At 42.0% G+C, this 27,448-nt stretch overlaps 1 protein-coding gene across 2 annotated transcripts; it reads right to left on the reverse strand.

The window, feature by feature from the left end:
* CNN3 (calponin 3) lies at positions 1 to 27,002 on the reverse strand. Of its 2 annotated transcripts, none has more exons than XM_074318362.1 (7): positions 26,871 to 27,002; positions 5,778 to 5,899; positions 5,511 to 5,577; positions 4,448 to 4,585; positions 3,963 to 4,079; positions 2,104 to 2,250; positions 1 to 865 (listed from the first exon to the last, which is right to left on the reverse strand). In XM_074318362.1, exons 2-7 carry the CDS (start codon positions 5,831 to 5,833, stop codon positions 524 to 526), a joined length of 867 nt encoding a protein of 288 aa, XP_074174463.1. In that variant the 5' UTR covers positions 5,834 to 5,899; positions 26,871 to 27,002; the 3' UTR covers positions 1 to 523. The 2 variants fall into 2 exon arrangements, with proteins under 2 accessions (XP_074174463.1, XP_019572405.1); XM_019716846.2 differs by lacking the exon at positions 26,871 to 27,002 and adding an exon at positions 26,319 to 26,726.
* Positions 27,003 to 27,448: the final 446 nt, after the last annotated feature.

A 27,448-nucleotide genomic window follows, 5' to 3' on the forward strand; every position in this document is an offset into this window, starting at 1 on the left:
TGCACACAGATCATGATTTTATTTAAAAATTAGCAAACAATACTGTAGAAACATTGATATGTAAATCTCTAAAATGCTGCATCTTAAATTTAGCTGGCAAACACCACCTTAGCTATAAGCATGAGTTTAGTCTTCCACATAGAAACCAGACACTAAACTGTAAAAAAAAAAAAAAAAAGCTTCCTATTATTTGAAAACACCAGTTTAAGTAGAAATTGTAAAAATGCATAGATCTGTAATAAAAGAATTGGCTGTACAAGAGTACTCCCCTTTCACAGTATTCCTTTTTACTTCATATGCGAGTTATTGGTTATGCTGTAGGAATTAACCATTACAGCACTAAAAGGCAACTATTTAGGGAAGAGGCAGAAAAAGGAAAAAGGAATGTATGTAAGGCAATATTTGTTTTAGGTACAATAAGCATAATAGTGTTTTAGGAAGACAAGATAAAAATTACTCAAGGCTAGCTTGGTTCTCACTGGATAAAAACAATGGGCTAAATACTGAGCTCCTCTGTGTGCATCTAATAATCAATGCCTTGGTCACCATATTGGTAATCTCTGGGGTAGTCATCTTGGTACTCGCCATGGTACTCATCTGGGTATTCTGCCTGATAATCGCTATCACTGATTTCTGACCCATTTGTTCCTGTTCCTTGGCTTCCGTTGTGAATGACGGGTTCTGTTGGAGCAGCACAGTATTTGGGATCATATACTTGCCGCCCGAGCCCATACACACTCATTCCTTTCTGGGAAGCGACTTTGTTGGTACCCATCTGTAGAGAAATTGTCGAGTTGTCCACTGGTTGTAAGGTGAGCTTCTGATCATAGATGTCTCTTCTGGTACCGGGTGCTAACATCCCTGCCTAGAATCAGAGTATAAAAATTAAAAGAGCAGCTAAAATCTACTCTTGTGAATATTTTATAAATGATGAAATTACATTGAATGTGAGCACTAATATAGTAACTTTCCTTTGGTTCAGGCGTAAAGCTAGCTTATCAAAATATCCTGATGGTGAATCTCTCTTACAAAGCAATATTCATTGGCTTTTGAACTAGGTCGCCCTGCCCTCAAATCCTTGCTCTGCTATAGAACTGCTATGTGCCTCAAGCAAGTTACTTTCAGTTTTAGGTTTTGCATAGGTAAAATGGGGGCAATACCACCTGCTTGGATTCAGTGGAGGATTAAACATAAAAAATGTAAGAACAAAGCATCATGCTGGCACACCTAAAAGTTACATTTGAATGTCTATTATGATCACATACAGGAGCTGGGTTACCAATTTCAAAAGGCTGAGACCCAGAAGAGCTATTTCTTCAGAACAGCCACTCACCTCCTTTTCAGAGTACAGTAATTCGTACTTCATTTCTCCGTTGGTGTCAGGCACACACTTCCGCATTTAAGTCAGTAAAAAAGCAAACTTGAGTGGCAGCTATGAGAGATACAATGCCACACGTGGCAGGACGTGGCCCATAAAGGGTGAACAACACCAAATCTCCTCTTGGGGTCATTAAAAACAAGCACACTCTGGTTAGATATAAGACCTATCTGTTCACCAATGGGTCTGGGAACCTCCTTATGAGGTGCTGGTGGTCAGTCAACAAGGAAATAATTCCATCTTGTGTGGTGTTCGAATATTGGCATTCTCACCACCTGCATTTCCATCTATTGTACTCACATCCACACATTTAATAGGAATGCTAGCTAAAAACACTTCTTAGTAGGACACCAGATAATAATTTTACCTACCAAGTTAATTAAGAGCTCCTTTAAAAATAAAAATCAGAAGCATTAGAATGAACAATTTACTTGGATTTGGAGCAAGAACACTGTAACAAACATTTCTTTTTTCTTCTGGTTGGGTAGAAAGGCCAGCTGTTCTCACTGCCAACAAAAGCCATGAACACACACCGTACTTGTGCTGCTACAGAAAAGGTCCTTTCATTCTTTTACTTTCTCAGCAAAACCTCCTTTCCTAAAGGAATATACTCTAAATATACCACATAAAATATACCTACTTTGAACTTAATAAGAGTAAGATAAGTGCTCACTGAAATAGCCCTTTTGTGTGTTTTGCTGCAAGTATAAAAAGGGATTGCTTACCTGGCTGGCTCCTTTGTTGGTACCCATCTGCAGGCTAATCGTGGTCTGGTCAAAAGGTTTGTCAGTTTGCATTTTAGGATCATAAAGATGCCTCCTGGTCCCATAGGCTGTCATACCTGCCTGGCTGGCGCATTTGTTGGTTCCCATCTTTTAAGTTAAAAAATAAAATTAGCACTATTACCAGAAGTTAGCAAGATATACGAGACAGAGAAAACTTTGTTCTTCTCAAAAGATGCAAGTGGCACGATTAAGTCCCTTCCTGTGCTGAAGCTGTGGTCAACTAGATACAAAGTCTCCTCCATGCTTGCACAAAGTTCAAGGTGCTCATCTTAAAAAGAATTTCAAACAATTCAATGGATATAAAAACTTTGTAATTAACAGTATAACAACATGCACAACAGGAAGGGATGGACAGACACAAAAAGTTATTACAGTGGCTGAATTATGGATAATTAATTTCCGCTGTTACTCTTCCCTCTTATTCTCTGTAGCACAGACAACCAAGTGAAGGGGTACCTGCTTCAACCACTTAAAAGGACAGAAGCCAGGCAACATGCTTTTCTACTCTAGGTATGTTTTGCTTAAAATGTGGTAGCAAATGCTAGATGTCTTCTCGGGCAACTTAACAGGGGCTTTTTTAAGCTTCATCAAAATCATCCACATTTTCATGGGAAAAGAATCCCATTTTATTCCTCCAACTCATGTCACTGGACAGAGTCAGACACAGAACAAAGAATGTGAACTCAACCAAGTTCAGAGGAACAATAATTAACTTCCCTTCCTCACTGAGGGTAATATGGCTTCAGAACCAACCAGTCAGTACACTTTGTCCTACTGGTTGGGGACATGTTTCTACTGTTGGTCTTTTTTCCTTAAAAAGATTTATTACAGGAAAAATTTATTACTAAAAGTAAAACATGTTCATTGGAGAAGATTCAGAAAATATAGGCAAAAAATGAGGGGGAATCACTATAATCCCACCACCCAGATATTCACTGTAAGCATTTGTATGTATCCTTCTAGTTTTACCTTATGTGCCTGTGTATGTATCTATAAATACACTTACATATAAATATATACATATACATAAAAAATGCACATGAATCTTTTAAATAAAATTGTGGTAACACTGACCATAGAATTTTATTACCTGATTTATTTTCCTTAATCTTTGAATTCTTGTCTATCATTTTTATATTACTAGTTCTTTGTTTACAGAGTTATCATAATTTAACCAACTGACTACTATCTGGAAATTCAAGTTTCCAATTTCTTACAACTGATACAATTTTGTACTGTATAAAAATAAATCCATCTCACACAGACTCAGCAAAGACAGAAGGGCACTGTATCAAGCAGGTGTCAGATAGTAAAGCCCATAGCATATTGGGCATTTAGCAATGGTGTTTTTGTGACACTTTTCAGGGAACAATGTGAAAGGAAAGAAAATACCTAAACTAAGTATTTCTGAGAAATTAAATGGACAAATTCTAATAGTGTGTGTATAGTGCTTTCTTAGTTTAAATAAATGACTTTGGCATTGAGGTTTTGTAAAAACTGCCTCATTTAGTCAATAACATTTAGTAATTTATAAAGTGCATTTTCTTACACAGCAAGTATGTAAGTAGGGGGGAAATCATTCCCTGGAGAAACAACTGTCAAGTCAGATAGCATGCCTAAGTTTCTCCTAAAAGCATCATTAGCTCATGAGCTTTAATTGGACATGCATTGTATACACCACGTATTTACCTCCAAAAACCTACATTATAGTCTTATCTATTCCTTACTTATAAGAGACACTTTGCATGGTGAGAATTAATGATATAGAATAACTGATTAAGCAATACCACATTATTTACCTGCAAACCAATTACACTTTGGCCAGCTTTTAATTTTCCTTCATCAAAACGTCTTGTTTGTTTTTCTGCATACTTAACTCCAATGTCAATGGTTGTGTGGAAGCCTTTTGTTTTAGCCTAGACAGAAATATGCACACTTACTGAAAAGAAACAATTAAATGAAGATTTTGCCAACAGAATTTTACAGAAGTAACAACAAAGAAATGATATAGTCCATGGATGAAGACTTCATTAGATATGACCCAAACTAGGGGTTAAGAACTTATTTAAGACCATTCAGTAATACACTATACCTCTAAAATGTGAGTATGCTAATTAAGCTCTTTTGTATGAGGCAGCTGATGTCAATAGCCTTTCCACAAAGCTAATAATTATGAAAGAGATGGGCTCCTCCCTGCCTAGTCTGAATTCCCATGGGAGAGCAAAGAGATAATTCATCAACATGGTGGGAATTTTTTAACGAGCCATTAAAGGCATATACGTACCAGACCTGCTAGAGCCACCAGTGTAGTCTGAACCTGCGTCATGTTTCCATTCTCAAAAAGATCATTTGCTTCAAATATGTCATGTGGCTTCATACCATAAGCCTGAATAGCTTTAATAAAGTTGCCAATGTTCTCCAACTATAAAGAAAAAGAGTCATAATTTTTGGAGGTAAATAGTGACATTCATATTATCTAAGACTTCTATGTCCTCACGGTTCAATACAAGACTCTAGGCAGAAAGGTACCGGGCAAGGACTCTTGACCATACATACTAAGTACAGCTCACTCTGGAAAAGGAAAACAGTAAAGAGAGTACTTCATATTGGGTCACATAATGGTCTTAATAGTATTTTTAAGCAGTAAATTTTTTTCATTTCCTCAAAGGCAACTTCTTCCTTACATGCTTTTAAGAATTCTGTGTCACATTAGTAATCAGAAATGAGATATAATTCCCCAATCCCTCCCTGAAAAATTTGAGTAGGATCTTACTGTAAATTGAAGGGAGTTTTGCCCTACCTCATGGATTGTGCAAGAATGAATTGCTCTAAGGCAACTCACAATGCTTAATAAAAAATCTTTATTTTAGTATTAAAAAATAATTTATTATGTTTTAATTTTTAACTTAAAAGTAAATTTGTGGTTACTAAATGCTTATTCTATCTCCAAATACATACTCAAGACTAAATTATGCAATTTTCCTTTAATTATACATATTCATAAACTAAGACTATCCTTAATACCGTGTTCTACAGTCAGCCATTAGTTATGTTAAATTCCTTGCTTTTTCCTTCTTTTGTCCTTCTTATGTTCTAGATTGTATTTCTCTGTACAAGCTGTCAAATCCCCTGAGATGAGACACACTAAATGTAAGAAAAATTCTAGGTTAAACATCTAATAATCATAGAACTAATTCTAAGTAATTATGGAAACATTAAACATAACATGGTAAAACATAGCCATGTGCACACATTTCTGCTAAACTGTCTATTTTAAAATGGTAGTCAAGTTTTCGCTGTATAAAAATTAACCAACTAAAACAAGAGGTTGCTTGTTTGGCTGTTACCTGAGGCCAGTTTAATGAGGACTCATTGACCTTCTTCACGGAGCCTGGCTGTAGCTTGTTTATGAGTCTGAAAAAAAAAGTGTAACACCGTACTTATTGGTCATACAATAATGAGGATTGGTATGTAAAGTCAGTTCCTTTAATATCAGTAAAGGATGTGCATTTGTAGAATATCAAGGTTTCACACCCTGGACTGTGAAGCAGGGCAAGACAGCAGCTTATGGAAAGGACTAGAACAGAAATGGCCAAATCAGAGTCAAAACTTACTCGCAGAGGATTATGCCATCTTTTAAGCCCAGCTGAAAGTTGGTGCCAATGCTCATGCCGGTCACTTCTTCTATCCAATTGCGAAGATCTTCTTCTGCTTGATGATCATATTTGGAAGCGATCTGAAACACAAGTAACTTTTGAGAATTTTCACTAAATCATCGGAACTCCTGACTTACGACTTGCTCTGTGATCCATTAAGACCACAGCTGTGACACGCAGCAAATTACACTCACTGGAATACATTAGCTAATCTAACCCACTAGTAAAGCTTCAGTAACTAATAAAAATGTTTTTGGTTAAGTCAGTGTTACATAAAATTTGAACAGCATGTGGAGAGAAGCTGGGACTGAGAAAATAATATGGATGGAGATACAGGAAGTGAAAAGGGTTAATAGCATATTACATTATGGCACCACACCAGCCATATTAAACCTGAAAGATTAAGTCATTATTTACCACATTTCAAGAAAGAGGATGACAGGGTTCTGATGCATTCAACCATTTTATATGGTATTGCAAGTGGCCAAGGCGTTATTAATCCAACAGTTTTGTTGTCTGGAAAACTCTGGTGTTTCTATGCCTTCTATTGAGCTTCCCTCCCTCCCTCCCTCCCTCCCTCCCTCCCTCCCTCCCTCCCTCCCTCCCTCCCTCCTTCCCTCCCCACTAGTAATTATTCTACAACTCTGTTTATGTTATCTATATCCTATTAGACTACTCAGAGTTACTTTTGGACCCTTAGTACCTGACATCCAAACATTTAATAAAACTAAAAGAAAATTTAATTCTTTACTTACAAAATTCTACAATGAAGGCAACTTACTGACACAGATGCTATACTATTATTGTACATGCTAAAACTACCACAGGTTTTCAAAGATCCCTTCATAAGACCATAAACCTCAGTTTTTAAAAAAAGGCAATGAAATTTATACAAAAGATGGTTAAAAATCATATATTCAAGTTCTTAGGCTTGTTCTTGTACTAAGGTCCTTAAAGAGGCAGGTCCATCAGAGTTATTAAGGAGAAGAACACAGCTGGGAAAAGGGACAGTTTGTGTGTCATTTTCCTTCTCATTAGCACAGGTGAAAATGCCAACATCACGCAGCCAGTGGAGATTATAATGAGCTTGGCAGTTACAACACTCTTGGAAATGGAAATAAATGTAGAAAGGTTTACTTCCACAAAACATGATTCAGTTTAATTACTAAAAAGAAACGAAATGGGATGATGACATTTTTGTCGTGCACGAAGCAGTCCTTCAGGTTCTAGTCTACACCAGTCAGAGGAAGTCTCTCCCCCTGGAGGGAGAGTGATCTCACCAATGTCTGTGTCATTTTGGGAGACAGCAGTCTTCATCATGGCATTTTCCTCCCAAGTTAGAGAAATGGCTCTACCCGTTTGACAGAATGGATAATTCGTTTACATTGTAGATTTACTTAACCAGGATTGCAAATGGAAATTCACTGAGCTTATATTATTAACTAACACTGTGCAGTGTTTCCTAGACCAAATTTTGGCCTGGAGGTTAGCTTATAAAAGATAAGTTTAGGCACAATGTAAATAAAGCTAGTACCTAATGTCTGGTGATTTTCTGCCCCTGGTATCTCCATCCCCTAAAAATCACATATCTATTCTGGTTTCCTGCCAGCCTGGGTTCCAAGGGCATCTGGACATGGGAACAGGGATGGAGGACATAGTGGTGCTGGAAGGTTTTGCCACAAGGACACACCGGCCTCTGGAAGCAGGAAGGAGCTACTATTCCTATTACACCTGTGATAAATATTCTTAGATAATACATCTCCCAACATATCAAACACATGTATTCACATATGGCACCTTTAGAAAATGGAATAAGTTGGTGGAAAAAGATTTAATACTTGACTGTATTTTCACACTTGAGTCTTATTATAAATGGCTAGAAGAAATTCTATATAAAAAAAATTGGGGGGGGGTAATGGACAGAAAGAAACAGGCAAAAGAGAAAGGAGAAATTAGTACTCCCTCAACATGAACTATGGAAGGCAACCTCTAAGTTGAATTGTTTTCAAAAGTGAAGCATTTTCAACTAAGAGATGCATTTCAATAAACCTAAAAACAAAATTGATATGCTAGGGTATGTGTGTGGAGTGTCTGCCTTGGCTCTGAGCCTAGCTCCACCCATCTTGTTATGGGCCATTTGTTAATTCATCTTAACTTCTGATCCATTTACTATCTATATAAAAGGAAAGCTGCTGCAACAACATGGATGGACCTAGAGGACATTATGCTACATGAAATAAGTCAGACTGAGAAAAACAAATACGATATGATCTCACTTACAGGTGGAATCTAAAGAACAGAATAAACGAGCAAACAACAGATAATAGACTCATAGATACAGAGAAAAAAATGATGGTTGCTAGATGCGAGGGGATTTGGGGGATGGATGAGAAAGGTGTAGGGGTTAGGAAGTATACATTGGTCGTTACAAAATAGTTACAGGGATGTGAAATACATTATGAGGAATATAATTAATGTTGTAAAGACTATGTAGGGTGCCAGATGGGTACTGGACTTATTGGGAGGGGGGTCACTTCATAAATTATATAAATGCCTAACCACCTGAAACTAACATAAAATATTGAATGTCAACTATAATTATATATATGTAATATTAGTCATGGGATGTAAAGTACAGCACAGGGAATACGTCAATGGTATTATAATAGCTATGTACAGTGTCAGATCGGTAGCAGACTTAGTGGGGTTATCACTTTCTGAGGGGTATAAATGTCTAATCATTATGTTGTTTTGTACACTTGAAACTAATTTTTAAAATGTTAAAAAAATAGAGAAAAAGGAGAGGCATACATACTCGTATGTATTGGAGCATATAATAAGCACACAATGAGAAATGTTACTGATTTAATTATGCTCTAATAATAGTTTTCAATTTCTTCTAAAAAAATAGTTTACTGTTCTTTGTTTAGAAATTTAGATTCTCCAAATAACAATATTTGCACTTGCGGAAAATGAATAAGGCCACTGAGTGGGAAGCTGAGTATTAATCTAAATGTTTTAGGTAAAGAGGTAATAAATGAGTTAGGTTTTTACTTGGGATTATTGGCTCTGTATTTTAAGAAAAAACAAAGTTAAAGCTACAAGATAGCGTCATATGAGTCCTGACTATACCCAGGGACTGCTGATGTGCCTTCTTTTCCTGTCATGTCAACAGTACTGTTATGGAAGACCATCAAAAACAATACCGATGGAAACAACAAAGTCTTTGAAATCAAAGTTGGGTCTTCCTTGTTACTAAGTGAAGATCCTACAGAATCAGCTGATACACTGGCTAAAGCCACAGAAAATATGGAGTGGATTATCAGAGTGTAGTTCATGAAAACCATTCTCAGATGGTATATAACTACATGAAAACCATAGCCTATACTTACATCCCCATCTTTACAGTAACTGTGTATGTATGTATATCTAAGCAGGTGCATAAATTTTTCCTTTTTTTATTTTCATCCACACCACTTTATACAGAGGTTCATACGAATACATTTTCCATTGAGTTTATCTCAGTAGAGGACAAAGTCATTATACGACAGGGGAAAAGCACTATCCACACATCCAACAATGCACTAAATAGAACAGAGAATTAAGCCTCTGTGGGTAGGAGGTAAATATGGATTTAATTAAGCACACATTGTTGATTGGCAAGTGGAATTTTTAAATCAATGAATGTGAAAAATGGTGTGTAGATGTCAGACAACCAAAGTATGGAATAAATATAGTGGATATTGTAAAAAAAAAAAAGGAAAGCTGAATTCAATGAGTACACTAGGTCTCATTTTAAGCTGTCTAAACAATTTAGTCAATCAGCAAAATTGTAATAAAACTCTATCTCTTCACTTTTTCCAATGTAGAGATAGAAGTTATGTTGGAGGGCTTTTGGGTGTTTTGTGGGATGGTGGTGGTAATTGTTAACCAAATGAGACCAATTATTTAAACAGAAACTATAAAAGCATATTTATGTTTCCTTTGTTCAAAAAGTGTCTGAAAGACCCAACACCATGCCCGAACCACAAAGATCAAACTTGAACTATCCCAGTAGGAACACCAGAGAGGAAATTTCATCTTCTCTGTTGACTGTTCTCATCAAGGGAGTGATGAGAGAAAAATCAAGGACTGAAGTCAGATGAACCTGGGCTCAAACATGACTCTACCAGTGACTAGTTAGTTTACAGGGTGGGGCTCTAGACAGCTGACTTTGTCTCTGAGACTTAATGTAATAGCACACGCACAGAAAAAATTCATAAGCACATACATGCAAAGCTTAAGGTCCCAAGTGGTAAACTAAAATGAAAACTAGGTATGCATCCACGTGATGTCACTGTTGGTTTTGCCTTAGGGTTTTCCTACCCAAATCCTGCTAATATTTTTTAAATAAGTGAGCTTTCTGCAGTCAAGCCAGCTAACTAAAACTCAAGATTTACAAATATGTACTTCTTTTTTAAAAAAAGTTTAAAATGAAAAAAAAAATTGTCTAGGGAAAAAAAAATCAATTCCAAATTGCCTCTTAGCTCGGTTCCACAGGATACAGAAATCTTAAGTGTTTCTTTTAAAAGTATAATATATCAGAACACAACCCAAGCAAATCTGATACATAATATCTCTAACTACAGACGTTATTTTTTAACTGTTTGATATACATATCTTAAAATCCAGGGACTGAGAGCAATTAAATATAAAAATAAAAAGTAAGCTTTGACACATAAAGTTTATTCACTGTTTTCATTTAAAAAGCTTTAATTTCTGAACATCAAGCAGAAAATGCTGACATTTTCTTTCTTGCAACAAGAAAGTTATCTTAAATTAATCTCCTCATTAATACCTCATGGAAATTTTACTCTAATTTGTTTAGAAGTCACTCTTCCAAGCTGTTTATAAACATCATTTTCTTTACTCTTCTTCAAGATTTATTTGACCTTCCCCAGCGACTTTCAGAGTTCCTGCCTGGTTCTCTCCAGTCCACAGCAGCCCCTTTCCTCAATGCCCGTACCTCCTTTCCTAAACACCCAGATTTCCTAAAGCAGTGCCTCTCCACCTTCTCACATCAAGGCACACTTGCAAAAGACTTCCGTACAGAGGAGAACACCTGCTGGAGGCTTCTCACTAAAGCTCACCAGCATCCCCCTTGCCAAATATAAAATCAAAAAGCAAAGGCAAAGAATACTGCCATTTGCAACAACCAAGGCTGGATCTTGAGAATATCATTCTAAGTGAAATAAGTCAGCTGGAAAAGGGCAAGAACCATATGATTTCACTCACATGTCGGATATAACACAGAAAGCAATAAACGAACAAACTCAGACACACACAACAGTATGGTGGTTACCAGAGGGGGAGGGGGAAGGGGGGAGGCTAAACAGGGTAAAGGGGGTCAAATATATGGTGACAGAAGGAGACTAGACTTTGGTTGGTGAGGATACAATGCAATACACAGATGATATATTATAGAAACTTACATAATGTTACTAACCAATAAATTTAATTAATAAAAAGGGGCAAATAAAACTAAAGATGAACAAAAGCCTCTGGGGCCTTCAGTCCAGTTGACCATCTCCCTTCCGTGCTCCTGTTCCGCTCCCACCCCTGGCGCCCTGAGAGGCTCCTGTCTTCCTTCCCTTGAGCTCAGGCCCAGGGTGTCTGTCTCCAGCCCTCTGCTCTTCCTACAGTTCTCTCCGCAGAACAGCTCAGAGCACCAGTCTGGAGTCACCCTCGTGTTCAAAGGCAGCTCAGTCCTCTCTAGCTAGTGACCTTCTTTTGGATTTCTAAAACAACACTTACTAAAAAAAAAAAAAAAAGGTAAATGGTATGTAGAGCAGGCATTCTCAATGGGGCTGATACTGTCCCCCAAGGAGGGGACAACCTTAGATACGACAATAATTTGTGACCCTCTCCAACAAACTCGACTCCTTCGCATTTAATTTCATGGAGGTTGGGAAGTAATTAGGAAAAACATCTACAAAGACTCTGGGAAAATGATGATGAAAACAGCCGAGAAACACTGAGACAGAGTGAAAAGAATAGGTCTCTCTTCACCCCGCTCCCCCCAGTCCTGCTCCCCTCTAAGAGGTAAGTGCCCACCTGCTAACAGTGAATCATGTCTGAAGCAGCACTAGAATTCAATCCCCTTCAAAACACAAGTACCAGGGCCTAAGCCCCTCCCAGGCACTGAGGTCTGTGAAGTCTCCCTCTCAATCCCTACAAGGGGTACAGAGTAATGAGGGAAACCAAGCTTCCAAAACCATCCCAACAACTGATCAAAGTGCGGCCCCAGCACTGTTTTACAGGGCTTCTCGGCATAAGCAGGGGGCATCAGCCAACGTGCAACTTAGTGAAAACACAGGGTGTACCTGGCATGAGGCAGAGTGGTAATATATGTGCCCAAGAACTGTCTCATGGGCCCGCTTACACCCAGGGATATTTGAGAATCTACTACACAGTGGAGACACGTCTTTCCCATATATTCCTTCTTACAATATATTCTCATCACAACACTTGATAAAACCTGCAAGCAGACAATTCCAGGTTACCACCTCTGGTGGTTACAACAGTGTTCTCCAAATTTCAGTCACACCTGAACTCTCAACTCTCACCAGTCTCCCTGTTTTGACCAGCAGGCCAATCCAGTATTACCCCAAACGCTCCATGTAAAATCACATTCCACATCAGCTTCCCTCTCTGAAATGTTCCTATGTGTCCTGGACTTCTCCTTCAGTTGCTTTCCCCATCACTCCTTCTTTCTGTCCTTCCAATGGCTACTCTGTACCACGCAGGGTTCAAGCGCAAAATCTCTGCCCTGAAAGCTTACATTCCGGTGGAAAGATACAAAGATTAAACAAGGTGTGTTAAGATATTTGCCAAAAAAATAAAGTAGGCTATTGAAAATAAAGGGAGAACAGAAAGATAGGAAATCGAAAAATAGGAAATTTCCATCTGAAATATCAAGACGCCTCTTCCCCTCCTTTTCTTATCACTTGCCACTTTGATTGCTCGTGCAAGACAAGGAACAGGCATTTTTCACCCACCTTAATTAGACCCCACAGTGGAGCCTCCAAGCACATCAATACCTTTGCAAGTGTTTAAGTTTTCACGTTGGGAATACAACAGACTAGTGATCACATGCTTTGAAATCAAACTTTCAATAACTTCCAAAAACTGTGTTCTCAAGTAACTGTGACCTAAGTAACTTAACCCTGGTGACCCCATTTCTCGCAGGTAGTCAGTCTCCTTCCTTCCAAGGTCACTGTGACATGAAACCCATGCCATAGGCAAAGGGGCCAGTCTAAATACCTGACACATGTCAGAATTAATACACTCTGTATCAGCTTGAGTACAGAGGTGCAAAGCTTTCTAGTCACTGAACCCCATTGAAACTAGTAATAGTTTAGCTTATTGTCTACATTTAAAAAGAAAGTCCCACTGCAGAAAGGCTCATCTCAGCTACTGCCCATCACCAATGTCTATCACCACTGTCCCTCCCATCACCTCATCTCCATACTTGTTCCTACCTCTGTCTGTGCTCTTCTTTCTACTTGGACTGTATTTGCACCCCAAATTCTCATCCCCCCCCCACATTATTGCTGATGAAAAAGATGAAGAAACTTTTTTAAAAGCAGGTTTGTATCTTACGGGGGGTCGGGGGATGGGAATTCTAGAAACAATCACTTTCTATTTGTGACAATGATGTCATCGTAGATTGCATGCCTTCCTCAAGATCATTATATAGAATCTGAGACTCCCTCTATGGCATAAATTTGCTAAAAATTTGATGGGGAATAACTACTGAGGGGAAGTAGACTTTCCCACCCCAAAATATGCCTTTTGGCGTAATATTTTAAGCTGGTTATTTTTAAGAAACAAGATTCAGGGGAAAAAATGTTTGACCGTCCCCCTAACTGCCTAAAAGAATTTAGATAGAGAACCTTCTCCAGGAGGGGAGTTATCATCTTAGATAACTAGTTTAATGTGAACTAAGTGTGATAGATAGGGAGGAACCTAGCAAGGCCCATTTTATCAAAGTCCTCTCTGTGTCCCACTGTTAAAGCTCGCCCAGCAAACTTTATTTACCAAACATTTGCTTTGCCTTCTGCCCTTGTCCTTAGCTTCATATGGCATATTAGTCTCAACTGCCCAATGCATCCTTAGGTCTCATATTCTTATGGAACCCCCATATGTACATACGTAATTATTTTGGGGCATTTTCTCCTGTTACTCTGTCTCATGTTAATTTATTAGCCCAGATAGAACTTAGAAGGTGGGAGGAAAAGTTTCTTGACCACCCACCCCGCAACACGATACATTTAAAACTATGAGAAATCACATGTGCCTCAGGTAAACAGGTATGCCAGGTAAGAGCGTTTCAGGCCCAAGTGGAGCCCTTCTTTCAGAGGTACAGGCAGATCTTCCGGTCAAGGTACCAGCATGTGGCACCAGCACAATTGTTTCCCCTCCAAATATATATACATTCAAATAAATACAAAGACATTATGACTTATATACGAACACTGTGAAACTCAGAAAAATTAAAGCTTTAAAAATAACTTAGGAGGAGTTGGTCCAGTGCCTAAAGTAAATAGTGCAACTAACAAACAGAAAGAAACATGTGGAACCAACAGAATGTCAATTTTGTCTTCTCTACCTAGAAAATGACTTTCGGACAACAAAATTTAGGATATACATAGTTAAAAGTGGATTTTGAAAGTTCTAATTTAAACAAGGAGGGAATAAGGATAGAGACTGAATTCCCAGAAGCATCTAGACTCAGAATAATGATTAACAAAGATGTGCATATTCAACAGCTCACTGTGAGAAATCTTGACAAACAGTAGTAACAGGGCCTCAGAGGGTGTGCAGGCACTTGGGGGGCAGGGCAGTCGTCACCAGGAGCCAGCACAGGCACGCAGGGCACACGTAAGAACACCTGCTGATGTCTTCTTGAGGGCAGGACAGGCTTCATTGGTCTTTGTGCCCTAGAGCCCACACTTGACACACAGTGGGTACTCAAATGATTTTTCATCCACTGACAGCATTGCTAGATGAGGAAAACACAGATTTACAGATCTCCCTTGTTAGGGAGGCATCTGCATTTGAATGCTGTTGACTTTCACAGGCATCACATCTCCTTGATCTACCCATCTAGTAATCTTAGATGGATCGCTAGGGACGTTTTGTTTTACTTCGTGATAAAGGTCCCTTATGTCCACGGGCCTCCTTAAGTCCAGCTGAGTAATCCTAGAAGTGGGGCCTGGTCAGAAGGAACAACCATGCCCACTGTGCTGACCGACGTCAAGGCAGGAGGAGCCCCTGGTGATGCACCGAAGGCTGAGATTTAGATCTGGTCTCTTCTGTTCGGGTAACTTACGATTTGGAAAATACGTGGCATACTTATTAAACTTATAGAGTGTAAAATTCAGATAGTTTAAAAAGAAACAAAATTTGGATTCAGAAAGACAACAGCTTAATAAACAAATTATTCAACATACATGCAAAATCCTGCCCCAAAGTTCTAGAGCTAAATGGTAATGTTTACTCAGTGCGCCTAAAAGAGCTAATGCTACCATGGTCTGCACAGGTGTATAATTCTTTATAAAATACTATTGCTTGTCATATTTGTTTGATTGCAACAGCCTCATGAGGTAACCAAGGAAAGGATTACTTAAATGAAATATCACCCCTACTACAGACAGGGAAAATCAACTTGCCAAAACAATGCTTAGAATCCTCCTTTGATGGGGAGGTGCTTTGTCTGCCTGACCAAGTGACTGCATTGACCAAAACAATGTTAGGCCTTTGTAGTCAAATACAGGAGATAGTTAATAATCCCACTGTACCCTGGTAGGTTACACCGCATCTGTGGCATTACCATGATCAATTCTGGGTGCCACACTTTGAAAGAGGGCACTGAAATCAGTTTCTAGAAGGAGCAACTGGGTAGGGAAAAGATTAGAAAAATCAGACAGCCTACTGGGAGAGACTCGGTTAGCCAGTAGTGGCCATATACGACCTAGAAGGGACTTTGGGGGCAGGAGAAATACCATCTAACTATTTCCATGAAGCCATATAGACGAGGGAGTTGACTGATTCTGAATGTCAAAGGAGAGACCCAGATAAACCCGTAAATTCTCAGGAGATGGACGAGAGAAATGGAGGAGTGGAAAGCCAGCACGTGAGGGCCGATGAAGCACAGCTGGGCAGGAGGCCACAAGAAGGCCGGCTAGACAACATGCTCTTACTCCAGAGGCATCCGCTGGGTCTTGGACTTTATGTCACTGTAGAGAGCTTGCTGAAAGAGGATCTTAACTGAAGCCCCAGGCAAAATAAATGAAAACAGAGCTCTCACCTGCAGAATTCTGAAGGGCCTGCACCTTGCTCATCACAGTATTTGCAGGTATCAAGTTTTTGCTGCTCTGCAAATGTTCAAGCATCTGCACCTCCTCAGCAGCTCTCTAGGTGCCTCCTAAATAACCTTGAGTTGGACACAGGAATAGCAAAAAGGGGTTTTGTCTTTTCCCATAGTTACAAGGGATATCATGGTAGTAACTTTTCCGTAGCTTTGGAATGTGCACTCACTCGCTCCTCGTCAACTGTTTAGCAAGTTCGCCTCACAGGATGAGTCTCAGTCCATTATGACATGAAATCCACCTGCACTGTCCCAAGTATAAATTGTAGCTCATCTGTATCAACTTGGGAAACCCTGTCCATTGACCACATTCATCTGAGAGCTCCCAGCTACCTACCCCAAAACTGAGTCAACTCACACTGCGCTCCCTTCCTCTGAGCTACTGATGGGACAAGGGCAGAGAGGAGGCCAAGGAGAAACAGATCCCAGCATTTCAGTCAGCTTTCAGTAAACTGGGAGTTCCTCTTGGGGACCCAGGTCTGCATCCAGATCGTGAATGCTTTTCCCGCTCACTACTGTGGAGTCTACCATTTGAGAGGTGGCTTTACACAACCAGTGAAGCACAGAGTGGGAGCACATTGTTTTAAACATAGGACAGATGCTGGCTGGGGAGATTCCACAGGAGTCTTACAGATATATTCACTGTGCAAGGTACAGCTAGCTGCCTTTTACTCCCCAGTGAAAATTAGGTATGAAATTCCATTAAATTAAGATGTAATTTCCCATTTGCTCTTTTTCAAAAAAAATTATATTCTACCTCATATACATACAAAGATATATGATACTCACTTTTTGAGACCTTAATTAGGTAAAAACAGGGTTGGTTTATTCGGTTTTAATGGAGAGTGTGAAAAAAGGTGAAGTCAGGAGTAAGGTTCAAACACCTGCATCCACCAAGTCCTGCTCAAATACCACCAAAGACATGCTTTATACAAAGGTTCTTGTACATCAAGACAAAGAAGGAAATAATCAAGTTACAGATTGACAGATGTCCTAAAACAGGAAATAAAAAAGCCTGCACATGGCACCCTCCACACCTTGACAGCAAACACTTCCCTGCCTGTAATGCAACCCGAGCACAGACAAGGAGGGAGAGAGAGCACTGCGTCCTCCAGCAGGTGCTGCACCCCAACACAGGTCTCCTGGAGACGGGTATGAGGGCTGGTTAAAGACCCCAGCACAAGGAGCAAAATAAACGCAACTTGGCATCCCTTCTAGATCAAGGGCCAAGGGGTGAGGACAGAGAAGCACGCAGGCTACAGAGGGGACTCAGCAGAGAAGCAGCCCATCAACCGTGTGCTCCACGCAGGCCTGGCCTGGACCATCTCCTCCAGCCCCGCTGCCTACACCATCAGACACCAGTGGCTCCGTGGCAAGAGGAATACAGCAATCGCAATGGAACAGGAGATGTCTTCCCATCAAGTTCTGTGTTCTCCTGGCCCTCTTCCTTTCCTTTCTAGCTTGCTTTGGGAACCCTCGTCCCCCTGCTACTTTGCCCCCACCCACCATGCACATCAAGACCTTCCCTTTATTTGGTACATCGATGGGCACAAACCACCCCCAGCTCGTCTGAAACAAGAGCATCTTGGATTGATCGAACATGTGGCCAGCCTGAAACACTGTCTTGTTTCTCTTTGATTTCATGATGAACCTCTCCATTTCCTCACTTACTGCTCCTTCTTACTACCCCCCACCCCTGGGAAATTTCTGAATATGATCATTCGAAGTACACCTGTGACTTCTCAACAGCCAAATGCAGTGGTCTGTTTCCAGTCCTCCTGCTGTCCTCTCTGCAGCGCTCTTGGGGGCCCCTTCAGTCTCTCTTCCTCTGGCTTTTTGTTCAACGATACCAGCCTAGAGCTTTCCTCTTTGGTCTGCCGTCTCCACTTCCCCTTGAAAGGCAGCAATCCTTCTGAGTTGTGGCTTCAAATTAAAATGTTTAGGAGCAGGGGCTCTGGAAATGGAATCCCATCTCTATCATCCCTCAGTTTCCTTTAAGTCAGAGATCATTAATAGCACTTACATTAGAGGGCTGTTGGGAAGAATCAATAACTTAATTGATATAAATCTTAAGAGCTCAACAAACGTCAGTCCTTGTCCTTCTAACCTTGCTTTGCTGGCCAGTCTTGTCCAGATACTAAATACTCTTTTGAATTCAATATATCATAAAAACCAATTACTTGACACTATTTAATAGCCATTTTGATGAGATCATTTTGATGCCGCTTAAGCTTTCTATTTAAAAAATGATTTATATTATCAAATAATTTGCAAAAGGGATGCCCTCCCATTCCTTAGCCTTATCTCACTGGCAACTCCCACTGGAGTCTGGTGGGAGTGATGGACAGAGGAAGGGTCACATGTGTCAGTGACTCAAGACTTGATACTAAAGAGCTAAAGCAATTGCCTTGAATTTTGACAAGGCTGCTCTGATATAGTCTTGTCCTAACATCAAGAGATCTTCCTTCTCTTTTGTACCATTGGTGGGAAGTATAAGCTAGTTTTTTTAGACAGCTATTTGGTAATACCTATAACACATGTAAATGTTAGGTCAAAAGTTATACACTTTTCCACACAAGTACTTTTTAAGGAAATATCCACCAGTAGGACAGTAATGAACGAATAATGGAAATCCATACAGTAGACTATAATTCATTTTCTAAAATGTAGAAGTTCCAAGTTGTGTAAGTGGTTGAGATAAGGGTTATAGGATATTTTCGCTTCTTTACTTTTATGTCTTGGTACTGTATGCATTCTTCACAACAAATATTTCACTCACAAAATAAGGATAAAAGAGAGAAGAGGTTCTCAGAGGCGAGGAACATGGCACCCCGAGGTAGATGTACTGTCTTCATGAAGAGATGACTTGTCCAAAGGGCTCGGCAGGGATTTGGAGCGAGGTCTGGCTTCAGAGCCTAAGTGTTCCTCACCACTGGACGTTCTCCCACACCCGCCCTCCTGACCCAGCTGAGAGAAACTCTATGAGGACCACAGTCTAGGGCACAGGTAACTAACTATGCTTGGAACTGTGAGTTCCAACTGTGAGTAGGAAAAGGACTAACAACAGAGCAGGGTGGTGGCATAGACTCTGCCTTAACACAAAGTCCTTTCAACTCATGGAGAAGTGACAGTCCAGAAGCAACCACCACCACCATCACTGTATCACTGGTGCACTGTGAGTAAGCTGTGGAGTTGGAGAGAGTATGGATTCCAACCAGCCCCCGGGAATCTGCAGCCTCAAAGGGCACTACCAGCATGGTTCAGACGTTCATAAGACACTTGGCAGAGATGTCTCAATTAAAACACTTTAAGTCTTCCACTCGCCCCTATAAAACGTAGCTGCCTGCCTCAGGCATGTTTCAGAAGGTGCTATAAGACAGGCTGCAGGAAAGGGTGTCAACGGCGGAGATGTCACTGAAGAAGAAAAAGAAAATTTCAAAATCAAGCCCAGAGGAAGAAAACGGGACATGAAAGCCTGGCTGGCAAAGCACATGCCTCTGTGTGTGTGTGTGTGTGTGTGTGTGTGTGGCCTTGGGGTGGGGGTGGAGGGGTAGGGAATTACGCAACATCCTAGTCTTTGAAGAAAGGTACGGAAAAAGCAGAGACAAATGCACGTTAGTCTTTGGAGCAGAGAATGGGCCCATCGGGGAAGGATCTGTCCACCTATGGACTCTGAAAAGCAGCCCTGGGGTCCCAGCTCAGTTGCTAAGTAGGACCGAGGGCCTGACAAGCTCACAGTATGATTAATATAAGTATAATCTTTATATTAGAAGTATGATTGTTGTTGCTATTTTTGCATTCAAAGTAGACTCACATGTTTGAATTATAAGAGACTTACAACACATGGTATTGATTATTTCCTCTCCTATTTCCTCCCACGTGAAACAAAAGGAGGGAGGGAATGCTGCAATCATAAGGCACACACTCTATCCATCTGTGGAGCCTTCTGCAGCACTAAGCAGGCTGAGATGCTTGGGGTAAAGAAGAAAGATCAGCATGCAAACATCTGAGAAGGGGAGGAGAAGAAACAACAATGATATCACAGCCAGCCCCATCTAGCCACTCAGCATCTAGGATCCCTTGGAAAATCTGACGAGGAAGAAAGGAAAATAACCACCAATACTTGGGTTTTGACTTACCCGGAAGAGTACGTCTAAGCCCCAAGGACCTCCCCTGTTCCCCACACTCATATCCCCAACGCCTGGCCTTCCCCTGCTGATGCGCCCACCCAACAGGCAGCCCCTCACATCCTGAAGCTCCTGGTCCTGGGGCAGAAGGACAATGTTGACCAAGTTCCCTTCCTACCACATGGGGAAACTAGGAATTAGTCCTGTCAACTCACGACTCGCTTCACACAGTAGCCTCCAGTAACCAGCAAGGCTTAAGCACTAGAAGGTAAATATGTTTATCAGTCACTGTGGAGAAATACGAGCCCTCTCTGAAACCAAGAAATGAAAGCTGTATCTTGTTTAACAGAAATCGATCTTTTAGGAAGAAAACGCCAAGTAATACCATGACCAGAAATAAAGGCCTCAGCTCTACACAGAAGTCCTGGCCCCGAGGGCAGTGTGGAGCAGAATGAGAACAGGGTTAAACACCCTGGGATTTCACTGAGGGAAAACATCACAGGCTGCTGGGGAAGAGCTGTGGACAGGGACTCTGGGGGCAGATCACAGCCCTGACAGAAGTGAAACAGAGAGGTACAGCGTGGGCAGTGCCTTGTCTGCCGAAGCCCCATTCAGATAGGAACAGATTCATGCATGAATGTCCAATTCCTGGAGATAATCTCAACATCTAGAAGAGAAAGGAAGCTCAGGAGAACACAGGACTTAACCTAACCAGCAGAGAACCAGCCAACAAATAAAACTTTACATAATGTGTGTGTATTCTTAGTTCCAGGCATTATTTTAAACACTTCACATGGATTGTCTGTCTTATTTATGTCTCCCAACAACACTATAACGGTGGGCATGACCATCGCCTCACTTTACAGATGAGACATACACAGGTTACTTGCCCAAAATTAGATTAAGAGCCAGAACCAAAATTCCAACCCCGTCCCCGCAGATCACGTTCTTAGCCATGAGGCTCCACTTTCTCACTGAGAAGAGCCTGGAGGAGACCTACCCAACATCTTCATGTGCACAGTGATTCCCATGGTCATGTTTTTATAACATTTGCAAGACATTTTTGTATGTTTTTGTAATGATGACCCCAAAATGGTATAAATTTCAGGCCCTACAAACAACGTTGATCTACCCCAGGCTCAAGAAATCCTCAAAAATCTGAGCACAGTATAGATGAGTAACAGTTAGAGTCCACGATGGCTATGCGTTCAGAGTTAAAAAGAACCAGAGCACATAGTATATATGTTGTAGGAGCCTAATGCCGAGAATAAAAGGAAACGTGCCAAAAAGTCTGAAGGACAAGCTCCCTTCCACGACCTAGTCACACTGAGAAGGGAAATAAAGCATGCTCACTCTGCGGGATATAGTGATGGCGACTGAAAAGCCAAAACCATACAATTGTGTGTGTGTGTGTGTGTGTGTGTGTTAATGTCACAGATAATATTAATTGTGCTTCACGACACATTGTTAAGTAAAAACACTCATTAACCCTCATGATTCCATCCGGAAGGGAAAAAGGCATAAGAGGAAAAAAGGATATACCTCTGGTTGATGATACTCTTAGAAATGGCTTCATTGTTAAGATTATTTTTGAAATGTAAAAGAATGAATAGAGGCAGATAGTACAATTTCCACAAACAGTATGTAGCTGTAGGTCACAGGATAGGGAGCTTGATAATAATACTTACTAACACTCCAGAGTAGATAAATATGAGCATTTTAAAGAAACAGCATGGCACCTCAATTCAGTAAATGTATTTCTCAATTCAGTAAAATGTATTTTCTTTATCTTCTGTATCCTTTTTGGTCAAGGGGGGACCTCTACTGTTCCTCCCTAATTTGGGAGTCTAAGAAAGAATCTCAGCAACAAAGAAAGAATTATGTTAGTAATAACTTTTCAATGTAATATTACTAATAAGAGAAACTGCTGAAAAAAAAAGCTATAAAAATCACCTCATCCTTCAAAAACATCTCACTTGCACTACAAAATTCCTTCACATAGACTACTCAAGCAGGGTTAATTTCTAAAGATAGTAAAATCTATTGCTGATGGATCAATTCATTAAATCCACAAATATTTATTGAGCATCTACTATGTGTCAAGTTCTATTCCAAAATATAGATCTTACGTATCTCATCAGTGAAAAAGAGCGAGATCCTGGTGCAAAAAGACAATAAACAAAAAGTTTTGAATTAAAAACCTATTTCTGAACTGCAAAGTGAAAAAAAAAAGATAAGCTAAACCAATCTATACATCTTTACCATGATTCTGGTGTTCTAGCTGCAAAACAAGGCAGACCACCTTAGAGTACGATTTACAGCTGGAGTCCACAGTCATCCTGGGGTTACTCTGATCGGGGGCACCCTAGGAGCAACTGCTTGATTAAATGGAACTGAGCAGGAAGGTCAGCGGGGCCTCATGGGACACTGGGCCCAAAAAGGTTTTTAGTTGTTGAGTGATACCATTTTGTAACCAAGCAGATTCTGTGAGCTCAGAGCTACTTTGCTCCAATTAGACATTCCACGGGAGCAGAAAACTGTTAGATTGTGCATGCCGATTCCAAGCTCAGTATTCCCTCCCAGAAAACATACCAAGGTCAGGTCATCTCAGCTCCACCCACTGCTCCCTAACAACCCACGTCTCCTAGTTTCCTAGAGACCTACAAGAAAAGCTCCCTGAAGCATCTGCTCCAGGACATGCTTCACTGCGTGCTCAGCTTTACAGGAAACCACCTCGTCTCCAGTATTGTGTTCAGAGCCAAGTATCAGGAAAGCCTGTGCTTCCCCTCAGGACCTCTCGTTTTCTCACCGCTTATAAGGCATGGAGATGTTTCCCCTTACATTCTCATCTCCAAAATACAGTCAAGGGTCTGCATACAAGATGCAGTCAAGGGTCTGTATATACATGTTGGACTTTATTACTTTAGGTTTCCATTCCTCACCGAACAACCTATACCAGCTTCTGTATTTTCCCTGACTCTCTACTATGATCTTTGTAGATTGTAAGTTACTGATCCTTTTGTTATGAAAGAGACGTCGTTCATATTCCAGGCTGAAGGATTCTACTTTTTAAGGAGGTTTCAAATACTTCCTTGCCCATTAAAAAAAAAAAAAGTATATTCTACCAAGCATTATCATCTTGTCAAACAAGTATCTTAAGTTTATAGATGTTTCCCTGAAATTTTACTAAAAGTACCTAAGATCAAAGGCTTTCTCAATTCATTGATGAACTGCTTTCACAGATCAGAAATGAAAGACCAAAAGTTTATTTAATACAAATACAATTACTTAAGAGGCAATGATATACAAGTCTAAGAAATACCAACAGCTACAACATAAGTTCATTGAGTACTTACTATAAGCCAGGCACATCTCAACTACATAGAGTTTAGGGGTAGTAATTATTATCCCCCCCATCTTACTGATTAGGAAACTAGAACAGAGATATGAAATACCCTGCCCAACACCATATAAGGCAGTAAGCAGCAGAGGGGACTAGAACCCCTGTCTGCTTGACTCCAAGGTCCATTCCACATTGCCTCCTCAGGATACCTAGGCTTTTTCAACTCTGTCAAATGAGGTTTCAAGGAAAAACAAATATTCTTACATTTAAGTGACTTAATCTGTTATGTAATACATAAAGAAAAAGCAGGAAGGACTTGAAAGGTGTCCAAACCAAGCAAGGATCCTGTTCCATATACTCACTCATCAGGTGGTTCTGAGCCCTGAGTGGAAATGCAAGAGCTCATACAAAGGCCCAGCAAGCATGGAGATGTGATTCCCAAGCCCAGGACAGATTAAAACAGAACTATAGGAGTAATCATGATGACAAGAGGTGACAGGTGGGCAGAAAAATGGGTGTGGGTGGCAGACAATAGTGATCCTTCAGTACTTCACTAAACTAAGACACACTCTTAGAATTAAAATTCTTATAATATTCCAAGTTTCTTCTACAATCTTGGGCAAATCACACCCTTCCTGATTTGTAAATGATATTGGATAGTCCTCCTCACCTCACAGGGCTGTTGAGATCAAAAGACTTCCTATGAAAGGATACTGTATGAAAGGACCATGTAAATGAAAAGGGTTATTTAAAAAAGGGGTTTGGTGCTTAAAGGGATAAACCCAAAGTTATAGCTAACTTTCCAATGTTTCGGAATACTGAAGTTTTACTATTTTAAAAAAGTCTAACAGTGGTCTAGCTTCAATCTATGCCTCCATTCAGTCTGCTCAATAATAAGTAGGAAAAGGGCAGAAGCTGCTTTATTAGTCAACAAAAAGAAATTAATATGGATATTGACATCTAAGAGAAGCCAGTCACTTGAAGGACTGCCAAAGTTATCAGCACCTCATTTACAATGCAAAAGGTAGAGAGTAGACTGAGGCCAGCCAAGAATCACAAGAGTGAATTAAAATTAATGTGTACAAGCCAGGCCAGGGTATCACATTCTACAGTGTGGGGATGCAGATTCCTCTGAAAAGATTCTTAAAGCTCCATGTGTAAATCTTGGAAAGAAAAGAACACTATTTTGCAAGTTTTTCAGTGGTTGAGGTTTGTAGTCAACCATAAAAAAACACACACAAAAAACACACAACATAAAACTTCGAGTGAGGGCCAGGCACAAGACAAAATAAAGGACCTAAACATTTCAATTTTAGAGATATGGACTAAAATCAACTCCTTATTCCAAAGATTGCTCAGAATTTATTAAGGACTGAATTATATATGAGGCGTAGACTGTAACAGGGCATGAGAAGAGCCACAATTCTCCCTTGGGGTTTGACAAGGGTGCGCCTCCTCACTGCACAGCGCACTACAGACCAAGCACCCCCCCACCCCCACCCCCAACACTGGGATGCTACAGCTCCCACAATGCCAGGGTACTCTAGGTGCCGTGGCCATCCCAACAGGCAGCGGCTCCCGGGAGGCGAATGGGAATTAAAACACAGCGGCCTTCCTTTGTGGCGCTTTGACCAGAACAGCAGAAAGGAGACAATGAGCGTTCTGTGCGCAGTTCCGCGCCGATTGGCTGGTCTCTCCCCCCAGAAACCCTTGATGTCATGGACTTGGAATGTAGGGAGGGAGGAAGGAAGGAGAGGATTTGGGGAGGGGGACGCCTCTCATCTCTTTCCCAGACCCAAAGTCCCAAGATAAACCCGAGGCATTCTTCTGCTAGGCAAAATGGCAAAACTGAGCGCGCCCAAAGCCAGATCACTCTAAACTACAACACGCCTCCACGAATTAACTCTGAACAAAAGAAATCCACGAAGACACCCTTGATACCGTTAGAGCCTCATGTATACAAATTTCTCAGGGTTTCGTAAAAAAAATCTCTAATCTCCAGCTGATATCACTCCAAAGCGGTGCTGTCGGGCTTTGTCTCGGTTTCCCACAGAAACAGCAATTCGCCCCAAGGCACCGAGATCCGGAAAACTGTGAAGGGTCCCCGGGGTCGAGGAGACGGGCCCCGGGAAGAGGCAAGGAACAATGGGGGCCCCCTCGTTGGCCACGTAACCGCCTAACTTTGCTTGCGGCTGCATTCGACCCGGGGATCGGGATGGGAGAGGACGCTGGGTCGGCAGTAGCCCCGGCCGGCGCTGCTCTCGGGGTCCCCAGCCGTTCGGACCGGCCCCACCTAAGAGCAGTGACCGTGCAGGAGTGCCCCCTGCCCGGAAGGCCGCGTCCTGCAGCCACGACCGGCTCCCATGCCCCAAGGCCCGCGCGGCGCGATTCCAGGAGCTGGGAATCCCCCGCCCGCCGCTCGTCCGGCCCCCGGCGCGGGAACAAAGCCAGGAGAGCGCCCAGGGCCGGCGCCTCCAGCCCGGGACAGGATACGGACGCGCAGCCACTCCCCGCAGCCCCGACGCCTCCGCTCCGCAACGCCAGCAACCGAGGCGCGCGGGAGGTGGCGCGGCCCGGCGCCGCCCAGTCGTAGGGACCCCACCCGAGCCCGGGCGCACCTTATTCTTGACTTCGGCCGAAAGCCCGTAGGAAGGGCCCTTATTGAAGTGGGTCATGGTGATCGGCTGTGGGAAGAGGCTGCGCTCGGCTCGGGGATTCTCCCACTCGGCTTCCCCGCTCCTGGCCCCGAGGAGTGGCCGCAGCGCCAGAGGCTCGAAAGTCGCTCCACTGGGCGTCGGACGAGCGCAGGCGGTGCCTCAGAGGCTCGATCCGACTAGGTCCCGCAAAGCCTCGGGTCGGCTCCGGAGTCCCGCACGCACTGCCCCCACCTCCGCCCGCGGCCTTTGGGGATTGGCCCGCCAGCCCGACCAATGGAGGGCTGCTTGCTCCCGCCTCGCGGGCTAGGGGCGGTGCGCTCCCTCCCCGCGGGGCCCAGGCCCCAGCCCTGCGCTCACGCCACCGAGGCTGCGGCGAGGTGGCCCCTCCTCCGGGCGGGGCAGGCCGGCGCCCTAACTGGGAGCGCCTGGGGGGTTCCCGGTAGCCTGGAATTCCCGTCAACTTCCAGGCCTCCGCCGCTGCGCCCGGGGCAGGGGAGGGAAGGGTCGCACTACCTGGGCTAGCCGGTTGTTGACCTGCAGCCTCCGTCTGCCACGTCCCCGGCGAGCCCAGAGGGAGGGCCGGGCCCCTCCACCCGCTGCAGAAAACCCGGGGAGCAGCCTTGGAGCCGGGATGCCCGAGAAAGGGGGGCCCCTTCTCCGACACCTGCTTTCTCTTCCGGTACCTCGCAGACTCCCACACCTGTTGATCTGACCTCTACCCTGCTGCCGCCACGGGGACAGTCGAGGCTTACGGGAAAGCTGGAGATTTCCAGTCCTTTTTTGGATTCGCACCAACTGCTTTTTAGAAGCATCTTCACCAGGAATTCTGCTAGACCAAAACCCAGGTTGCTCGGCTTTTTTTTTTCTTTCTTTCTTCTTCTTCTTTTTTTCTTTTTTCTTTTTTATAAATCTGGCGGCGTCTTTTAATCAGGACACTTTTGTATAAAGATAAGTAGTACCATTAAAGCCAGAAGCAGCTTCCTACTCACCACTCTTCCCTCTGATCTCAAAGAAGTAATTTAATAGAGCGGAGGAAGGGAATAGAACTTTCTTTACTCACCTGAGCGCCTGGCACAGCGGTAGATGCCTTC

The sequence above is a fragment of the Rhinolophus sinicus genome, linkage group LG14 (assembly GCF_036562045.2).
Source record: "Rhinolophus sinicus isolate RSC01 linkage group LG14, ASM3656204v1, whole genome shotgun sequence".
NCBI lineage: Eukaryota > Metazoa > Chordata > Mammalia > Chiroptera > Rhinolophidae > Rhinolophus > Rhinolophus sinicus.